Genomic DNA, 22,460 nt, shown 5'->3' with positions numbered 1-22,460 from the left:
GAGTCAATTTACCATAAAAGGGGGCAATAAGGCACCCATTCCGCAACACACCAGTGTTATTTATTAAAGGAAAGTCATCTTCATTAACTAAAACATGAAATGACGCATATGAGTCAAATTTAGTTTTAAGTCTGGTGCAGACCAGCCTCTTAAGACTCAATTGCTCTATAAGTGCTCTTTCCACCTCAACAGATGTAGCGATTCAGGATCCTTAAATGATGGCAAGATGAGCTCCCTGTCGGGAGATACAATCTTCAAAGGAAGATCCGATGTGTAGGCCGATCTAGTTGCACGAACAGGAGTGTTATCATCCCTGGACGCACGAAGACTCAATACAGCAAGAAACACACTTAAAGGTGGATACACCACTACTCATATGAAACAAACATTCAGTTTCCGCAATTTTTAAACAAAAGAGATGATATCTAGAGCCACAGGGCCCATAGCACCTGATAAACCTTTGTTTTCCATAAAATGGTTTATTACACTGCGGGCAGCAGTCCTTGCTGGCTGCCATTCTACCGGCAGGCAGCACACCAAAACCCACAAAACACACAACAATTTGCTGACACTCGCAATATACGGAGCACCAACAAAACACGTCCGTTTACTACGACAGCTAATTAGTAGTAATTGTGATGTTAATATTTGTAATTACTTCTCAAATTTCTACAATTGTACACAATAAAAGGAATAATTACCTGCCTCCTCCTCATCATCAAACAGCGCTGCCATCGCGCCCGCCACCGGTGAGCGGGAGCGTTTAAGTGCCACACCCTTGCAAATAATACCAACATACTCTGAAGAAATCCAACCAACCATAGTTAACAACTTGACTTTGATGTGCTGCCATCTTTTGATCATAGTTGTAAAACTAGGAAACGATTGTGTAGGTCAAGCATGTCAAACTCAAAGGCTAACGCGGGCCAAATAAACAAGGTTCAAGTTTATGTGGGCCGCAAAAAAAAAAAAAACTTCAATTTTCATAGAAACGTACGTTTATTTCGAAAAGTATAGTATTAAAAAAAGAACAAGAACAACGATAAAATTAATGTTTTCTTCCTGACACTTGGCATCTCTTCTCTGCTACTATCTTTCCTACTTCGGGGGAAAACTTCTTCGCAGTGATTACTTTCAAAACTAACCCAAGGTGAATGTCAGTAATTCTGGATCTGACAGGAGACTTATTTCCTTTCATAATTGTAAATAACTGCTCAAACCGATAAGTACTTCCAAACATGGCAATAATTTTATATGCGAATTTTCGAGTATTTTCAAACCTGGCAGGTAAATATTTGTAAAATCCAGGCACGCCAACTTCACTGAATTTTGCCTTCAAATTAAGTTACGAAATTTTTATTAAAACGTTTCTTACATATCGTTATATTGGCTGGGCCGCAAAAATATTCGTTTTGGGCCACGAGTTTGACATGTTTGGTGTAGGTGGAAGACGGAAACATAATAATTTGTATTCCTAAAATATTATTTTAGGCCAAACGAAGATGAAGAGTAGGGGGAATACTATGAAACATGAACCAGAACACTTCTGATGAGTAATAGTGGAACTTTATGCACGCTCTATCCTATTACTTTCAGTATCTCTCTCTCTCTCTCACAGGTGGTCACGGATCTCACACATAGCATGGTTGTCGAAAAGAAAAGAATGGTAGTACCATTAGCCCAATCGACATTCTCTTACCTATCAATGCTGACAGAAAAAATTTCAGGTTCTCATGGTAGCTGGCGAGTAGGATTCTAGTAAAGGTTTGCTGGCGTTTGAAAGGTCCTCACTGCCACCATGATGATGGAGGCAGCAAGAATCTCTAAACTGTCAAACTGCTACCACACAAGATGCAACATCCCAGAAGGCTGCCATCTTCAGGACTATTGACATAATTATGAACTGGTTTAATCAGTCCCACATTCTATATTTAACCTATCAGAATCAATTCAGTTAAGTATAATAGTTGGTTCCACATGTCATTGGCACAGCATGCAAGCAGGGCTACAGATAAAACTTTCTTAATACAACACATTTTCAAAGTATATAGCCTCCTTTTATCTTGGAATGTGGTAAGACATCTCTCATTTCCTTTCATGGTTGCTATTCACAGTAAAATAGAAAGAATTAAAACTTGGATAAAGACATAGTATAATTAGCTGCCTTCATTCATCTCATAAAAGTCTCACCAGAGAAAAGTATGCTATTCATAATGCTTTTGACAGACATCACTCTATGATAGTTTTCTGCCACATAATCTCCATCAGCACTAGAAAACAAAATCACAGAATCACTATTCACTGTACTGTAATACAAACTCCTTTACTTTTCTTAGCACATTCTTTAGTAGCGTGTTTGTAAAATGAGTAATGTGTGCCCGCATCAGGATAACCACCACAGACTTCTGCTAAATGTATGTTTTCTTAACCTTCTGAATTGGTTTGTTTTCTGCTGATGAATTTGCATTCTTTCCATTGGCATTCTTCGGTGGAACATTGAGCACAAGATTGATGGCAGCCTTATTGTTTGCACATGGTGGATAGGCAGCATCTGCATTAAGTCCTCCTTCTGTCAATCTGTCAACAGAAAGTCAATATGGTAACAGTGTACGAGTTGTGACAATCTTATGAAGATAACATTCAAAATGAGATTAAGTTTGCTATCATGCGTTTCACATGATTTATGTTCTACGGTCGAAAGAAGCAGCAAACAGAGGTCTGTTTCTATAATGTTATAAAGGAAAAAACAAATAATTAGATGAGATTTCAGGTTGTCATGGCAATGAGTATAAAGATGAGCATCCTCTGGGATGTGCCATGTAGTTTGGTAGAGGTTTACTTAGCCATCATCACCCTGATGATGGAAAGACTAAGCAACTCTGAAATGTTGGAAAACTTCTATTAGACTACATGGTGCAATATCCCAAAAAAGTCATCTTTGAAAAAACATTCAGGTAATATAATGCATATGACATTGCTAGTTAATTTTATTATTATTGTTGATCACTAATTTTGAATGAACCAATTCTTATGACTATAGCATCTCCAAAATTTCTTTGTTCCAAAAGACAGCATGGATTTACACAACAATCTGTTTTTTTTTCACATTGTATTCGATATGACTATAAAAGCAGAGACAAGGTATGAGAACCTTAGGACAGGCAAGATAGAAAACATATTCTATGATTTCCTTCTGTATTAATTCCACTTCACTGAACATCATGGCTTAGTAGTTAGCACTCCTGTTTCATATGCAGGAGGTCCCAGGTTCAAGCCTATGCCTCAAAACCAGCTATCCTGACTGAGGTTTTCGGCAGTAGTCCCGCTGGACAAATGCTAGTAGAGTACCTTAAATTAGGCCATGACTGCTTCCTTTTATAGCCTCTTCACTTCATTATTCACTAATAATCTAATTATTTTATTACATTAATTTGAACTAATGCCAGTAGCATTAATCTCTATCATATGCCAACAGGGAATATAAACCCCAATATTAAGGGCGTGTTCCAACTGGAATTTAAAGTTTAGACACATGCATCTGCAATACATCGTGCAGTCAGCTGCAAGGGCAGAATATTCATGTTAACTCTATTAGCCATGTGTAACATTTTCAAAAATGATAAATAAACATTACTGCTCTGACCCTAGTTAGCTGAATTGTGCATAAGCCTTGATACACACCACAAATATGAAAATGGTTTGCTTCTGGGCTCTAGCAATGTCTGGTCTGGTAGACAGTGACTGATATTTCAGAGCTTAATGACTCCATCATCAGGGTGATGATGGAGGCAGTAGGCTTTCTCTGAAATGTTGGTAAATATCTACCAGACTTCACAGTGCTATATCCCAGAAGTCAGCCATCTTCATGAACAAAACCTCTATGAAAAGACATAGAACCAATGCTATCTGTGAGAGAAAATCTCAGTTTGTTCTAAACATTACACGCATTCAATATGGGCAACATTTCTCACACGTGCAATGCTCAACCGATATTCAAGCTCAATCCATGTACAATGCAGCATGTCAACATCAGCTGTTACAATAGCAGCTTCAATTCTGTCCTTCAAATCGTTAATGTCGGCCACTGGAGTTTGGTGGTCTTTTTCTTTTATGCAACCCCACAGGAAAAAATCACGGGGTGTGATATCTGATAATGGCATGGCCAATCGATCAGTCTGGGACATACTGATAACAGACGCATGCACTATCAAGTTCCAGTGAGGTGGTGCACCATCTTAATGGAAGAACATGGCAGGCAGACAGGCAATCCTTGTAACAGTGGATAGACAAATTTTTCCAGCATCTCCAGGTAACTGATGGATGTCACAGTCACTTCAGCAAAGAAAAAGGGTCTGATCAAACAATCACGTAATAGGACACACCACAACACATTAACTTTGGGGCTGTATCTGATGTGCTCTACTGTAGCTAGAGGGTGTTCTGATACCCAGATGTATACATTGTTTGTTTACCTTCCCTGAAATGTGGAATGTAACATGAAGAATTCATTGTCTTCATCCAATTTCTCAAGTCACTGCAAATTCCTTACGGGCTACCCAATCATCTGGCATAACTGCCTGCACCACTTGCAACTTGTAAGCACACAGATAAATGTTTTCATAACACCTAAATGCACTGTAAAATGCATAATTTGCAGCTCATGTTGACTTACGAGGACTGTAGACAAAGATCCTGTGTATCCTTTCAACATTTTCATCAGACACATGTGGATGCCCTGAACCTTTCTTGTGCAAAACACTGCCAAATTTCCTTAAAGTGTTTGTACCAGGCACATATTAATGGTCTTCATGGTGGTGTCTTGTGATACATTGTTCTGAGACATCTTAGGATCTCTGTATCTGATTTCATTTTAATAAACCACTACATACACTGTGCCTTCTCCTGTAGATTCATGGTGAGATTGACCTGATTAACAAAGACGGATGCAGTGCAGTGGAAAACAATGGGTGCTACCATCTACCGGGAACTTGGTAAAACTTTGAGAGTTTCTCTCGCAGATAATGCTCAAACAGGTTTTATACACCCTGCATTACGACTGCAGGCATTCACTTAAAAAACGAGTGAGGCAAAAGCAGAAATTTTTAAACAAGTCAAACGTTTACAGTTACATATTTTGTTGTTTTCAATTACTGACTGATGAATGGCTACTGTCTGGTGAATTAGCCTATGGTTCAGGGGATCTTTGTGCCTGGCCAAATTCAGATAACAATCCTATAGGCAGAATGGCAGATTCTATAATTTGTCCGCCATGAATCAATATCTTGTGGACACTTGCAGGCATGTAGTACCACGAATGTAAATTAACATATAAATTTGCTGTTTCCATGGCATATTTATCAAATGCCTCACCATTCACTGTGTATCCACAGGTCAACGTGCACAAAATTATAGAAAATCGGCGAATAAGATCTTCATTAATTCCAGTAATATTCGCCGATACTTCAGGATTTTCCACTAAAGGCTGAATTCTTTCCGTTTTCCTCTATCACTACATTCTTGAAAAAGTTTTCTTCGCCTACCCCTGAGCCCACTTGTCGATGGCTCATCCCTCTTATTTTGTTTTATCTGCTCTACTAATGTTTCTGGCAAATTTAGATTCACATCTAACCAGTTACAAGTCTTATTGTACCCACTTTTTATTAAAATTGCTACGCAGATTCTTCAAAATCACTCTTAAACGGTTTATATTTTCGGAGGAACATTCTACAATATCTAATCTTTTAAGAAAATAAGCATAAAGTTCAACACAACCTGTATTCCTTTTGCACAAAAACGAAATATTTCTCGGCGAGAGATTTGCGGAGGTGCACGTAATTCTGGAAACAATTAACGACGCTCACATTAGCAAAAACTAGCAAACGAAACAGGCCTCATCTTAAAGCGCATATTCTAATCTTTATTTTCACGTGAATTTGGTCGTCACTCTCGATCGCTCTAGCAACTAAAATTCTATGTGAACATCTGAAAGATGAAAAATGATCAGTAAAAGCGCCATAATTGAGTTAGCAAGCCATACGTATAAAAAGAATAGAGATATTTATACAAAACCTACTACATACCTTCCTCAATAACTCCATTTAAAATGTCAAAAGATTTTCCTTTCGTCTTCTGCTACAAGGGTCTTGCTTCCAAGATGTCTGGAACGCGACTACTAACATAAATATCTCTTCCTCCTTCAACACCAACAGATAAGGGAAGCTTGGGGGCGCTAGTCTTGTTTAAAACATATATTCTTGCCATTTTCTTATAGAAGGGATCTTTATTAACAGAATCCAAGCAAACATACTGACACATTTAAATGTGAGAGAAATTATATTTTTCCGGCTAGAATCGCAATCTATCCCACTGTGCATTGCTAAGTTTTAATTTTTGCTACCACTGCAGGAATGCCAGAGGTAACAAGGTTGAACACGAGCAAGCGTGCGAGAAATTTGAAGTTCAAATCTACTTAGTTTTGCTAGATTCCAAAGGTGTGAAATGTCTTTAGATTTACTCTGTATCTTGATTAATCATACAGTTACGTAGGCTGTCACCCCACTTGACGTAAAATTATCACCTTAATTACAGACATTTAAACAAAATAAATACAGGGTCCCTGAAACAATTGCAATACCAGTTTTACTGACAAGGTAGAAAACACCCAACCTTGTGGAAGAATAACTGACCGATTAGTTACAGTTAAAACATAATTGGCATTAATTTCTTCACGCAGTCCACAGTACGCAGCATAACTAAAGCAGTAAAAATGATTCACCTCTGTTCACTGCACTTATGGAAGTGAAATAATCTCGGTAATAATTTCGTAAGCTTGGAGGTTACAGGAATCAACACTTATTTCGGACAGAAAAATGAATTTACGTTACTGGCAACGCATTAAAAGAAATTTCGTCTCAGTCCGAGGAAGCAGGTGATATGCACCATGGAAAAGAATTTCTTCTCCAACTTACTCCACGGATGGGTTTTCAGGACGCCACAAGTTCTCTAACTGCACAGGGAAACACAACACAGAAAAATGCGACTTCACATCCATCCCTTGGGTGGAAATAGAACCCATGACCCCAATTTTCGAGCACCCAAAACCCATGCCCTAGAATGCATGCTGCCACTGTTATAGGCACCACAGGAAAATTTCAAAGAATTTACATGATAACATACTTTGTTAGATCAACCATCACTGCCAAATTTGCGAGGGTGGAAATATTAATATTCAGATCAATATATCTCATACACCAGTTAGCTATCACATTCAAGATTTCCGTGATTACTATTATGGTACAGGCTGTATTCAATGATCAGATTCCAGCTGGAACCCTGTAACTTGCTGGGTGTAAATACTGACATGATGTTCGTTCTCTAGCAACCTTTGTATAGTCCACAGAACAATGTTAAAATATTAAAAGAACAACCAGGCATTTGAACTACATTAACTCAACTCAAAATAAGATATAAGCTGTAAGACTTGAGGTTCTCACAGCGGTGAGTATGAAGATATCCGTCTTCTGGGTTGTTGCGCTGTGTAGTCTGGTCGATGTTAACCAACGTTTCAGAGGTCATACTGCCTCCGTCATGGAGTATGACCTCTGAAACGTTGGTTAACATCGACCAGACTACACAGCGCAGCAACCCAGAAGACGAATATCTTCAAGATATAAGCTATTAGAAGGCTACCACCACAAAAATGTAGTTGCAAAAGATTACAAAAATGCTGTATGATGTAACACGTTTTATTAAAATTTACACATTATTTTTCACCATTAAAACAATTAAATGCCAGAGAACTTTGAATACAAAATATTCTTCTAGAAACTTACAACACAAAATAAAAAATCACAATTCAACATCCAATGTTATACAAGAAATATGTGTAATACATAGTAAACAAGTACATAATATGAATCAGAGTCCCTTTTGATGATCTTCATCATGAATTTAATATCAAACAGCAAATATTCTCTATTTATTAGTAGTAATGTTCTATCTTTGGATTAAATATTCTTGTATTTTTAAAAACTTAAAATTTTCAATCAAGAACTGGTTCCAAACCTTCTACAGAATATTTTATTTATATTACAATGTCTAAAATGTAACACACATTTTATTAAAATTTACACTTTATTTTTCACCATTAAAACAATTAAATGCCAGATAACTTGGAATACAAAATATTATTCTAGAAACTTACAAAACAAAATAAAGTATCACAATTCAACATCCAATGTTATACAAGAAATATGTGTAATACATAGTAAACAAGTACATAATAGGAATCAGAGTCCCTTTTGATGATCTTCATCATGAATTTAATATCAAACAGCAAATATTGTCTATTTATTAGTAGTAATGTTCTATCTTTGGATTAAATATTCTTGTATTTTTAAAAACTTAAAATTTTCAATCAACAATTTGTTCCAAACCTTCTACAGAATATTTTATTTATATTACAACGCCTAAAATGTAACACACATTTTTACTCTCCATCAGAAAGACGTTAATTTGGTTGATGGTTGTGGTTTCATTAAATGTTTACATTGCCAAAATAATTAAAAGAAATCCATGTATTACAATATCATAGTGTACATATTGGAATTAAAATACGAGAAGCGTCCACAAAGTAAGTTTCCCACTCGTCCCACAGCTAGCAAACCTTATATTGCGCGCAGCGACTGTGCGTACGTGATAGAGCAATGACGTAGCATGGCGCATGCACTAACGGTACTTCCCGCGTTCTCACAGAAGCATCGTTGCAGCTGTTGAAGATGGAGGTTCTTATTCCAGCTCCCGCCGACTGTGAAGTGCGGTCAGTGATAAAGTTTTTGAATGCACAGAGCATAGCGCCGATCGAAATTCATCGTCAGCTGTGCCGGGTCTATGGGCCTAACGTCATGAGCAAGCAGATGGTGCGTCGCTGGTGCAGACAATTTTCAGCAGGACGACAAAGTGTGCATGATGAGAAGCGCAGTGGGAGGCCATCCATCATTACAGACGACCTTGTGGAGCTTGTGCAGGAACGCATTATGGATAATCGTCGCTTCACAATTACGGAACTCAGCAGTCATTTCCCGCAGATTTCCCGCTCCTTGTTGCACGAAATTGTCACGGAGCACCTGTTGTTCAGGAAATTGTGCGCCAGGTGGGTGCCGAAGCAACTGACACCAGAACACAAAACAAAGTGCATGGAGTCAGCATTGACATTTCTGCAGCGGTACCATGATGACGGCGACGAGTTTCTGGACCGGATCATCACAGGTGATGAAACGTGGATTGCACACATTACCCCAGAAACCAAGTAGCAGTCAATGCATTGGTGTCACAGTGGATCTAGCTGTAAGACGAAATTCAAGCAGACGTTGTCGGCGCGGAAAGTGATGTGCACGGTGTTCTGGGACAGACGGGGCGTTCACGTCGACTTCCTAACCAGAGGTGAGACGGTGAATGCTGAGCGTTACTGCGAAACACTGCAGAAATTGCGACGGGCCATTCAGAACAAGCGGCGCGGGATGCTTAGTGCCGGTATTGTCTTCCTGCACGATAACGCTAGGCCGCACACGGCTCGACGGACAGCAAGTCTCCTGCAGGAGTTCAGCTGGGAGGTGTTTAATCATTCACCCTACAGCCCGGACCTCGCTCCCAGTGATTTCCATCTTTTCCTACACCTCAAGAAATTCCTGTCCGGTCAGCGTTTTGAGAATGACAGAGAGGCGGAGATGGTTGTCACACAGTGGTTCCAATCCCAGGCGGCAGACTTCTACGACACAGGTATTCAAAAGTTGGTCCCACGGTATGATAAATGTCTCAATTCTGGTGGCTAATGTGTTGAAAAATAGCTGGACACTTGCTGTATCTGTTGCAATAAATATTTCCATGAAATTGTGTTTTGTTTCTGTAAACAGCCCCAGGGAAACTTACTTTGTGGACGTGCCTCGTATTAATTATCACAGATATGTATTATGCCCCAGCTACAAATGAAAGTCTGGTAACTGGAGCATAATCAATAACTGCAATATGCAGCTAGTGGGAGTTACTCCCATTTACGGTTACATATGCCCCGAATCCCAATAATAAAAATAAAATTGCCAGAATCTTATACATTACGTAACGTGCTGCCCTGACAACTGGGCAAACTGCAACCTGAAAGAGACAATGAACATGTTTAAATTAAACAAAGAACTGGACCTATTGAAATTCTTGGAAAATATTACACAGGGTGAAAAATATGTGCACAAGCCCTACAAAGTGATTCCTTGCATAAAAATATGCAGCAAATGTTGAATAAATACTGCCTGAACAGTACAGAGTGGCCATAAAGTCTGGAAACATAGGTGAATATACATAATGAACGGTTTATTGATATTACATTACAATATATGTTCAATGTGTTTTCCCTGATTAGCAATGCATAGTTTAATGCAGCATTTCCATCAATCCGTTTCCAAACTTTATGGCCACCCTGTAGGACATCTGTAGCAACTGAATACATAAAATACTGAAGGTGCATGGTACATGCAGAGTCAACTCTTGATATAATGCAGTGTTCAGACATTACAAATTAATATCACTTTATAAAGAGCATCTCTTTCCCCACTGTGAACTACTGTGTTTGAAATAATATTGTGTCTTCCACACACATCATGTTATAATCATCAATGTAAAGTCCCACTACACGCCGTGTAAGGGCTTGGGGGGAGAGAAATCATGATGCACCACAAAAATAATTTATATTGGTGAAGCACGACAGTTTAATTTTATAATCAATGCGCAAAAATTCTGTTAAAAGTCTCCTTGTGTTTTAGTTTTAATTTCAGATCCAAACTATGATTTGTCCCATTTCTTCAATGTTAACCCTGATAAGAACATTTCTTGCACAATGGTCATGTGAGAAAAGTTTTCAAACAACCTTAATAATAATAATGAAAAGGTGTCTCATACCCATCCACCACGTTTTTTGACCCAGGCATTCAACCTCTGGACGATGTACTTTCGAAACATCCGTACTACCCTACAAAGCACTTTCTTCTTTGTCATACATCTCTTAATGAGGTCACAAAAAAAGAGAAAAGCCACAACGACCCTCTCTGAACTCACCCCACCTTCCTGCAACAAAATAAATATAAAAGTAGCTATAGGAAATTTGGTACAGTGCACATTTCATAGTAAGTGGTGTTCCAAGTTTCATACAAATAAATCACACATAAATAAGTACAAAATATTGTGAAAATTAATTAAGCATGTCAAATGAATGACTAGTGGGGACACAAAAAACCTAATTAATGATCAGCAATGTTAATAACAGTAGAAAAAAATAATTTCTTCAAATTGGAGTTGCAAAATTAATGTAAATTTACGTACTATCACACCCTTTCCAATCTACTGAAGCATGTATACCAATTATGGAAACACTAAACAGTTTGTTCCATTCTCAGTCCACAATATCCAGAACCAGGGGTATGCTTTATCCCCAATGATTTTCAATTTTGCTCTAGAGCATGTCATCAGGAATGGCTAAATGAATGATCTGGACCAGGTACTTGCCTATGCTGATGATGTAAACTTGTTGGGGGGATGATGTGGGTACCATAATTAAGAAAGCAGAAACTCCTGTGCAGGCTAGCAAGGAAATAGGCCTAAGTAAATGTAGATTCAACTAAATACAAGACTGACATCAGCAATAATGGCAGAACATAATTATAAGTAACACATCATTTGAAAAATTTTCAAATTTTGGGTATCTGGGAACAACAACAAACAGAAATAAGGTCCACAATGAAATTAAGAGTAGAATACATTCCAGAAATGCTTGTTTCTATTCAATTAAAAAACTGTCATCATCTTGTTTGTTATCAAAAACACTACAGATCAGAATATATAAACAACAGTCTTACCTGTTGTCTTATATGGCTGTGAAACATGGCCAGTTACCTTGAAGGAAGAACATAGATTGCAAGTGCTTAAAATCAAGGTGCTGAGGAAGATATTTGGACCTAGGTAGGATGAAATACGCGGGTAATTTAGAATATTGCATGAGGAGCTGCATGAATTGTACAGGTTACCTAACATATTGGGGATACTGAAATTCAGGAGGCTCCAATGGGCTGAACATGTAGCATGAAAGGGATGCATACAGAATTTTGGTGGGAAATCTTTCTAAAACAACCACTTGGCAGACCAAGGAGGAGATGGGAGGATAATATCAAGATGGATCTTAGGGAGGTGGGCTGTGAGGATGGTAAATGGACATTCAGGTTGTGCTACCAGGGAGTTAGTTTATTAATTATGGTTACACTAAAATTCCCTTTTGTTTGGTTGTCTATTCATCCATTCAAATCTTTTATTAAAGCTAAAATGTCTGGTTTACTGACTGCCTGTTACTACTTGCAGTTATTTTTAAAATGACACACACCCCATGATCTTTCCATTCTACTTCAGCAGAGAGGGACGGATAAATGAGTTAGAACGGATGCAAAAGAAAGCGTGTAAATTTGCATATCATAGGAGCGATTCGAACTGGGAAACCCTGGCACAGTGTAGAAAGATAGCACGTATATGTGCTCTCTTCAAAGCGTACACGGGAGAATGGGCATGGAAAGCTATAGGTGACTGAGCAGGGTGGATCATATTCGGAAAATTAGGAGCAGAAAGCAAAGAACAGATATCGGAAAATATTCCTTTGTAAATAGGACCATAAGAAGCTGGAACCAATTACCTCCAGATGTGCTAGAATCTTTCCCCTGTAAATTAGGCACCTTTAGAATGAGGGTCAGAAAAGCAGTTACAAGCAAGGGGTTATTAAGTGCGGATTAGATGGTGATAAGGGAAGTGAAGTGTCTTAGTCTCGAAGGGATGAAGTGCTTTAGTTCTTTGGGAAAAAAGTTCCATGTACTGAGGTCTGACTTTATATTCTACTCTAAAGTATTGTGATTAATTAATGGATGTGTGTTTTGAAACCTGTGTTTGTTTTTGTATTTTGTGTGTGTGTGTGTGTCTGTGTGAGGTGGAATGTTTTTGTAGGGGTGGATGTCTAGTTATGTGTGTGGGGTGTTCTATGGAGTGTACTTTTTTATATTATATGTATTTTGTTGTAATTGTATAGTGTAAGGACCACTGCCACCGGGTGCAAACCCAATTTCAGTAAATGAACAATATATATATATATATATATATATATATATATCTGAATTTCAAGTTTTTCTTTATTTATTGCCTTGCATGTTCTGTACTAATATTCTATTGTCTATGCCATTAGAAAGTACAACTACAAATCAGGATCACACTTGAAATTCCCATCTGCAAGAAATTAAGAGAGGAAAAGTTACAATGCAACTTTTCATCAGTGGGTCTGTGTTTTAACACAGGAAGAGTGTACAGAGAAAACACTGGTAATGTACTACACAGTATATCTTCTTGCTGTAAACCAACTTCATGGAGCAAAACCCTTCTTGAGATCAAGCCAACAGTACGTCAGCTACTCAAGAAATTTTAAACATTTCATACAATCCAAAGGTTCTTGCTGTAAGAAGTAAAATGTAAATGATGAAACATGGTAATGTACAATACCTGAAACAATCCAAACAGGAGATCAGAGAAGGTAGTGAAGTTTAGATTTTCTAAACAGGCAGACTCAGCTCTCGCTTGAACTCTGTGACGAAGCTCTGACTGAGCAAACTCATTTGCTAGTTGGCGAAGATTTTGGCTGATACAGTTTATGTCATTATTCCTTGAATGGAAAATCAGTTACAGAATATTATATTACATTATAAGAACAAAATCATAACATAATTTATCTGGAAAATATATACCTTACTTGTTTAACCTTCTGCAGTATGAGAATGTGAGAATACAGGCCAAACTCAGTGTCAGAACATATTAAATTTTGGACTGCAACAAATAACAGCAAAAATTCCATCACAAGCTTCTTTAAAATGAAGAGAACAAGATATGCTCTTAGGCAGACCTAAATTATAGCTGCACCAGTTCAAATTTAAGACTGTAACACTAATTTCAATAAAATGGTAATGAAAATTATAATTAAATAACTTCATTCTGTGTGCCTAAATACCTAGTCTTATATTTGAGCAAATACTATATACCAGACTGGTGAATTGGTAAAGGAAATTATTTTCCATCTCAATGAGGTAGCTTCTAAATTTGCCGTAATACAGTGTGTCCACGAAGTCCCTTCGGGATTTTGAAAAATTGTGTCGCGCAAACAAATTGAGTTAGCCACATGCGGTTTGCGGCAGATTACAGTGAAACTCAGGAAGTTGTTTACTGACCTCAGTAGACATCGATGTGGGCTCCCTTGGTAGCACGGAGAACGTCCAGGTGATAATCGAGCTCTTGCCATGTTCTGTGGAGCATGTCCGCTGGAATAGCCGAGATCGAATTCCTGATACGGGTCTTCAGGTCATCAAGTCCGTTAACTGGTGTTCGGAACACATTGCTCTTGACATAACCCCACAGGAAAAAATCCAGTGGTGTTATGTCGGGTGAACATGGAGGCCAAGTCATTGGACAGTCTATCTTCCTGGAAATGTCCTGTCTGTGTACACGCGTACCTCCAGACCCCAATGACATGGAGCACACTCTTGTTGCAGAATGATGTGTGGCTGTAAGTGCTCAATTTGTGGTACTACGTACAGTTCCAGCATGTCCAGGTAGGTGTTCATGTTGATCGTCTGCTCTTGAAAAAAGAAGGGTCCAATAACCAGGTCATGCATTACACCACACCACACGTTCACTTTCGGACTATCGCGTATGTGCTCCCTAACAACATGTGGGTTTTCAGTGCCCCATATGCAAGAGGAATGTGTTCCGAACACCAGTTAACGGACTTGATGACCTGAAGACCTGTATCAAGAATGCGATCTCGGCTATTCCAGCGGACATACTCCACAGAACATGGCAAGAGCTTGAATATCATCTAGACGTTCTCCGTGCTACCAAGGGAGCCCACATCAAGGTCTACTGAGGTCAGTAAAAAACTTACAGAGTTTCACTGTAATCTGCCGCAAACCACATGCGGCTAGCTAAATTTGTTTGCACGCCACAATTTTTCAAAACCCTGAAGGGAGTTTGTGGACACACTGTATGTCTGGATACACTAACACAATCCAACTTACTAGTATGTAAAGCAGGGCTGTGGAGTTGGTAAACAAAAACTCTGACTCCTTCATAAAAGCGCAATACGTATTAATAATAGTAAACCTACTAAAATGGTAAATGGTACCATAAGACATTTCATCACCAAGCTACTTTTTAGACTTATAACCTATATTTAAGTATAAGTCTGATGTTTATTGCAGAAATCGGTTGATTTGTAGACAGTTTGTATTCTTAAGGTACCGGAGCCATAGTTACAAAGCATTATTCACACACCATGTGGCTTAACGCGTTGTTGAATCTCCCTAAGCGTGAGGCTGCCAGCGGCTCACATGGTAGAGAAAGTGTAAAAATAGTATTTTCTTAAGATTTTATAACGAGGTCAGAGTCAGAGTCGGTACATTTTTACTGGCTCTGACTTCACCTAAAATTGCTTCCGACTCCACAGCCCTGATGCAAAGTGCTTAAGTTCTACATATTTTGGCAGAGCATACAAGTTATCTCCTTATGTTACAAGCATGATCCTTGGTGTTAACTCACGGAAATATAGGTTAAGCAATATCTGGGACATTTATCAATTATCATCTCCATGTTTGTATGGGCCTAGAACTAACACATGATCTCCAGACCTGTAATTATAATTTTTAAGTATTCCCCTCAAATGTGTTTATGAAATATTAAAAATACTTCAAATTGTGTGGTAAGTAAAATGGCTGCATTTGTTTCTTAGCCTACTTTCCTTCTCCTAAGGGGAAATAATTACATATATGAGATTGCCATGCAGTCTCTGTGCATATACCTTTCAAATTTCAAATCAAATGACCCATTTTTACAAATCTGGTATACACTGGAGACCATCCCAACCTCACACTTATCAATTTCTTACAAGTGGTAAAATAAATACATACACAAACTTATGTGGAAGTGACACTATGAATAGTGCCTTTTAATCTAAGGACCTGAAATGATGTAGAATAATATAGCTACAAAAAATCCTTTAACTATACACAATGACTTGAGCAAAATCATGCTGGCCATGTAACACAGTAACATACCGTTACCCCAGCTGGCAACCCCATATTACAGGAATTAAATTCCCTATTCCCACACAAACACAGTTATAATATAAGGATTCTAATATACTGTATTATAACTAGGCTGATTTTCAATTTATAATTTTTATCGCAAGTCTCTTCACATTTGGATATCTATTTGTTTCAACTATCACACACACACAAATATGTTGCTTACTTTTAAAATTTGTGTTTGAAATACATTAGAATCTGAAAATAGTAAATTTGAAGAACATTTCCATGAATACAGAAATCACTGAGTTCAACAAGTCCATCAAATGGGACAACAAATTCCTAAATCAAATCCTAAAATGGCTTGATATAATATGACGAAGAAATGATTCAACTACACCTTTCAATAAATTAAGTTAAATCAAGTCACAGAGTGACTAACAAAAAAACAAATAGTATAAATCTGAGCTCTTACTAAAAGTAAGAATAACAAATGATCAGAATCTATATGGGCAGATGAATACAGTGAAGTAAGTAATTTGAGAAAAATTAAATTTCAACGTGTGATTACTCACCCGGGTGGAAGGTTAGTAAAAAGAGATCGAACATCCGTTGTTGAAAGGCCATTCTGCTGCAGTTCGTAAACTAGAAACCGTTCCAATAAGTGCTCTCCTGTTTCGTCCATCTGAGGTCGGACACGTCGATTGTCCATGTCTTCTTAAACAATGTTCCATAAAATATGAATGAAAATATCAATACAAATGGATTATCTGATGAAAAGTGTTAACATATAATGGCTGTCTTCTGGATTGTAACACCATATAGTCTGGTAGACGTTTCAGAGGTCCCTGCTACCTACATCAGGGAAATGATGATGATGATGATGAAGGCATAAAGGACCCCTGACACAATGGCAAACTTCTACCACACTACATAGCGCTACTATTCAATCTATTAGTAGCTTAACCCAGTAGCGGGTCATCGCCGCATCCTTTCGGAGGTTTCTTGGTCTTACTTGGCGCTACAACCCAGAAGAATGCTGTCTTCATACCCACCGCTGTAAGAACCTCAAATCTTATGTAGTGTAAAATTTGCAATACACTAAATGTATTAAACAAAATTTCATATGAAGTTAGCTATTTGATGCATGTTTGATTATGCTCACAAATACCTAAAATTTCTCAGCTTTTTTGCCAAAACAAACTATTTTACAAGTGTTTGCATCATTAGGTAGCTTCTGGAAGTGCTTCTAATAGGGAGACAAAAACTTTAGTAGCACAGCAGACATTCTTTGATATTGTTCTAAGTACAAAGGGATAGGAAAGGAATGCTGTAGAAAGGAGGGGAGAAGATAAAACAAGAAAGGGCTATGACAGGAAGAGAGGGAGTAGGTGATAAAAATATAAAAAAAATTCACAGATGAATTTTGATGGGCTTATTCGACTTGTATTTTACAAATGGCACGGTAGTGAATTTTATTTCTTTGATCTGTAACTTTAAATTTTCTACTGCTTCAAGCATGCAAAAGAAATGAAACGTATTCTGATAATCATAATCTTGCCTCCTTTAACTTCACATCAGGAAATTATAGTACATCAGTTATTTACAGACTTCTGGAAAGCCCATGAATCACTCAGGAGAAAGTAATATTCAATCACACAGCTGCGCAGGTTAATACCCCAGTAAGTCCAGTGGGACATGTGGTGGACAAAGCAGTGCTGGGAGAGGTCCAAGTTCATCAGTTCTCCCATCAATATCATTTCACTGCTATATCATTCATGTATCATTTGGGAGATGGACATTGGGTCTATTACCATCTGCAGTTCCATTCAGACAGTCTCTCTTCACCACAACAATAACAATAAAAGTATTATTCAAAATTCCCAGTGAAATTCGCATGACCATGAAGCTAAACAGGTAATTAAATACATAAATAAGCAAACAAACAACTATTAATACTATAAAAAAGACACTATTGCCATACGCGTTTCAACCTCAAAAGGTCATCATCAGTGGCATCAGGGAATCAATTCATTTAATTAAAAGGCTCAAACTTGATTTAGATAATAAATAATGAATAGGACATTTGACGAAAAGTATTTTAAGCGACACTGCACCAGATGTTGTTATTCATACGAATAGACTCTGCACTTAGCTATTTATCCGGTGGTTCGGTGGCCATAGCTGGTTTGCGGCGAGCTGTAGTTGCGTTGTCTGTACCTGTGAACTCCAGAACAGTGGGTGAGAGACTGTCAGGTGGAATGCGTGGGTATATATAAGCTTGAAATGAGGGTGGCCAACTATTGAGAATTTACTTTCTCCTGTTTAACGCACAGGTCAAATAATACGTTAAAATCTTGGGTGTTTTGTTCGTTAAAGATGGCTTTGTGTTTATGACTCATTCCACCTGACAGTCTCTCACCCACTGTTCTGGAGTTGACGGCTACATGGTATGCAAAGTCTTAAGATCAAAGACTATATATGTGAAATATTTGTTGGATTCATTTCATATCCAGAATGGTCTGAAAGTAGATGCTTTATGATCACTGCTTTACAACTCTGCTTTAGAATATGCTATTAGGAAGGTACTCAAAAACTGGGAGGGATTGGAATTGAATGAGACTCACCAAGTTTTTTGTCTGTGGTAGTGAAGTTAATTTAGTGGAAAGAAAACATCTATTAGGATAGGTTAGATGCTAGTAAGGAAGCTGGTATGAAAGTAAATATGGGGAAAAACTAAATACATTTTCATGTCTCATCACCAGAGTGCAGGTCAAAATCATAATACAAAAATTCTAAATAAATCCTTTCAAAAAGTAACAAAGCTTGAATATTTGGGAACAACAGTAACAAGCCAAAATCACATACATGAATATGGGAAGACAATTATATAAGCTTAAACATTAGATATCAGTAAAAAAACAACAAAATTAACTTTGTGAAGAAATTAAGAGCACAATGAGTTTACGGAATACTACTATCATTCAGTGCAAAATGCTTTTGTAATCTTGTCTCTACCTAAAGAAATGAACATTAAAATATACAAAACTACAATACAGCCCACTGCTTTGCATAAGTAAGAAATTTGGTCTTTCACCCTGCAGGAAGAGCACGGACTAAGAGTATAACTTAACTTCCAGGGCTAATCCATATTCAATGTGAAGGTTTTTCAATGTTTCAGCAAACACTGCAGTTACCATCTTCAAGGGTAAATGTATGTAAGTAATAAATGTTCAACTTCCATGAAAGAGAACAAATATTTCACTTCTAACTATAATATCCAGTGATGGGCAGAATCAGTACATAAAAGCAGTATACTATGTTGCAGCTGGAAATTTAACCCTTAAATACCTGGGCCTGGTGTGTAAGATTACAACAGTTTATCAAAATGATAATTATGCACTCTCTCCATGAGGTGCAAGAAATGAACATATATAGGGCTGGTCATCTCTGTACAACAACTTGTCCAATTTCACTGCCGTCCCTAAAAACCTAGCCCAGTGGTTCCCAACGCGGTGCCCGCCAAGGCTACTTTGGGTGCCCGCGTTGTTCTGGAAAGAGGTTATACTGAATAATGAAGGCCGTTCAACCATGAACATTATAAAATCAAAGCACAGATCTCGTCTTACTGATGTACATCTTGACGATTGTTTGTGAGCAGCAACATCATCCTACACTCCCAAATTTGAAAAACTGGAAGATGAGGTGCAGTGCCAAACATCACACTAACTTTCCACTTGAGTAATAATAATTGTACTTATAAAACTACGTATTTTTGATTGCATGTTTTCTTGTATCATTAAACGTCTTATTGTTTTGTGTATTATTTGGTGTCCATATCTTATTTGTCCAGAGAAAAGAAAATTTGGCTTTGTTAATTGGTTGGTGCCCGCCTCGATCTCATAAACTCTCAAATGTGCCCGTAGGCACAAAAAGGTTGGGGACCACTGACCTAGCCCTTTCCACTCGATTGGCTCATTCATCGCCCTGATGACAGAGGCAATATGACCTCCGAAACGTTGGTGGATATCTACCATACCACACGGCACAACAACACAGAAATCTTCATGTCTTTGCTAGCTTGAGGAAATGGGTTAAAGCCAATAAATTCACATTAAATTCTTACAAAACAGTTTCATGAAATTGTGTACTACCAACTAAAATTCTGTTAATCGAGGTATAGGGTATGAGGATAAAACAATTAAAGAAGTAGAAACGACTTTTATGGCCTACAAACTTGCAATAACTTAAACTGGAAAACACACATTCAATATATAAAGCCCAACCCAATTTCAGCATGATGAAAGACTCTCGGGTTACAAGCTGCGTCAGGTGGCTGAATGGTGAATAAATAATATCTTCTGCGGAAGATATGGTTTATTCACTGATGCAGAAAAAACTTAGTTCTCACCTTGTAGCTATTAACCTTCGAACAATATCTAATAATCCAAATCAACTGCACACCAAATTTTACTAACACCATCTTCTATCACAACCTTGGCACCAAAAAGGCGCAATTCAAAGATAAAAACCAACGTACTCTGACGAAATGCAACCCACCATAGATTTCTACTTAACGGATGTGAAATTCACAGATAAATGTAAATGACAACAGCGACATTTTATGTGCTGCCATCTTTTGACCATAGCCGTAAAACTAGGGAACGAGTGTGTAGTTGGAAGACGGAAACATAATAATTTGTATTCCTAAAATATTATTCTAGGCCAAACGAAAATGAGTAGTAGGAGTAGTACTATAAAACAAGGACCAGAACTATTTTGATGAGTATTAGTGGAACTTTATGCACGCTCTATCCTATTACCGTCAGTATCTCTCTCTCTCTCTCTCACAGGTGACCACGCATCTCACACATAGCATGGTTGTCAACCGCCCATCTATTGTGCTATCACACAAGGCGAAAAGAATGGTGGTACCATTAGCCCAATCGGTTAAAAGGTCCCACTACCAATCGACATTCTCTTACAAACCAATGCTGACAAGAGAAAATTCATGTTCTCATGGTAGCTGGCGAGTAGGAGTCTAGTACAGGTTTGCTGACGTTTGAAAGGTCCTCACCACCACCATGAAGATGGAGGCAGCAAGAATCTCTACAATGTCAAACTACTACTCACATGGTGCAACATCCCAGAAGGCAGCTAACTTCAGGACTATTGACATAGTTATGAACTGGCTTAATCATACAATATTTTTATTTTCCGTCTATACACAAACTTAAAATAATGTTGTTTAAAATTATCTAAAATTATAACATTCTCAGTAGACACTGCATCATGTTACATTTTTTGTATTCGACGACATGTTTCAATGTGTATTACATCATCATCAGGTCTATCAATTTTAATATATTTTAAAAACTGTAGTACATTTTGCGTTGCGTTTATTGATTATTTTAATTTGTTTAATTTTAAGTTTTTTCTCTTCCTTTTGATTTGGAGGTTGTACTTGGATGTTTTATATCGGGTTGTAATTGATGTGTTGTGTGTCCGATATTAAGAGACGGTAAACTGCAGTTGCCAAAACCAAAAGGAAGAGAAAAAACTTAAAATTAAACAAATTAAAATAATCAATAAACGCAACGCAAAATGTACTACAGTTTTTAAAATATATTAAAATTGATAGACCTGATGATGATGTAATACACATTGAAACATGTCGTCGAATACAAAAAATGTAACATGATGCAGTGTCTACTGAGAATGTTATAATTTTAGATAATTTTAAACAACATTATTTTAAGTTTGTGTATAGACGGAAAATAAAAATATTGTATCAATAAAACACAAACATGACGCAATTAAGATATAAAAAAAATGGCTTAATCAGTCTCTCATTCCTAATGGACAGATTCGCAGCAATGTTGGAGTTCCCTTTTTTGGGAAAAGTTCATATATATATATATACATATATATATATATATATATATATATATACACACATACATAAATAAATACACACACACAAACACTTTTTAAGAAATTCAGAATTTCTATATGCTCAAAAATGGAATACTCTAGAAATGCACCAACATCACCCTCACTTGCAATATGTAAAATATTCAGCATTTATGTAATATCAACTTGCTTTCACACTTACCACTGTACTAAGAAAAACTAATAATCTAAGAAGCACTTCACATAATCAAAAATAGTTCATATTTAAACAGAGATCAAAGATGCTGAAGTTTTAGTATTTGTAACTGCTCTTATTAACAAATCTGAAAAACTACAGCAAACTGTAAATGCCTTGTTACAGCAGTGATAACTGACATACACATATATTTAGGGGTGAAATGGCTG

General features: G+C 37.4%; 1 protein-coding gene across 3 annotated transcripts in view; it reads right to left on the bottom strand.

Annotated features, from left to right (window-relative positions):
• LOC110835244 (uncharacterized) overlaps window positions 1–22,460 on the bottom strand; it is a 102,388-nt gene that overhangs the window by 19,228 nt on the left and 60,700 nt on the right. The window contains exons 7-10 of one of the 3 annotated variants that reach the window (XM_087343603.1): window positions 16,718–16,856; window positions 13,573–13,732; window positions 10,948–11,112; window positions 9,993–10,149 (exon numbers count right to left, since the gene is read on the bottom strand). The exons of 1 other annotated variant lie outside the window; for it this stretch is intronic. Coding sequence is in view for 1 of the 2 variants with exons in the window: in XM_087343605.1 (XP_087199731.1) it covers window positions 10,030–10,149 (120 nt within the window). In the remaining variant the exon portion in view is untranslated. Of the gene's footprint in view, window positions 1–701; window positions 2,578–6,080; window positions 10,150–10,947; window positions 11,113–13,572; window positions 13,733–16,717; window positions 16,857–22,460 lie in introns of those variants that run through there. One more of the 3 variants, XM_087343605.1, reaches the window with a different exon arrangement.

Source organism: Zootermopsis nevadensis, unplaced genomic scaffold (genome assembly GCF_977971745.1).
Source record: "Zootermopsis nevadensis isolate Lab colony 2312 unplaced genomic scaffold, Znev_1.0 Znev_ptg000006l, whole genome shotgun sequence".
Classification (NCBI taxonomy): Eukaryota; Metazoa; Arthropoda; class Insecta; order Blattodea; family Termopsidae; genus Zootermopsis; species Zootermopsis nevadensis.
The sequence above is the reverse complement of the archived record's forward strand: the minus strand, read 5'-3'. Positions and strand labels throughout refer to the sequence as shown.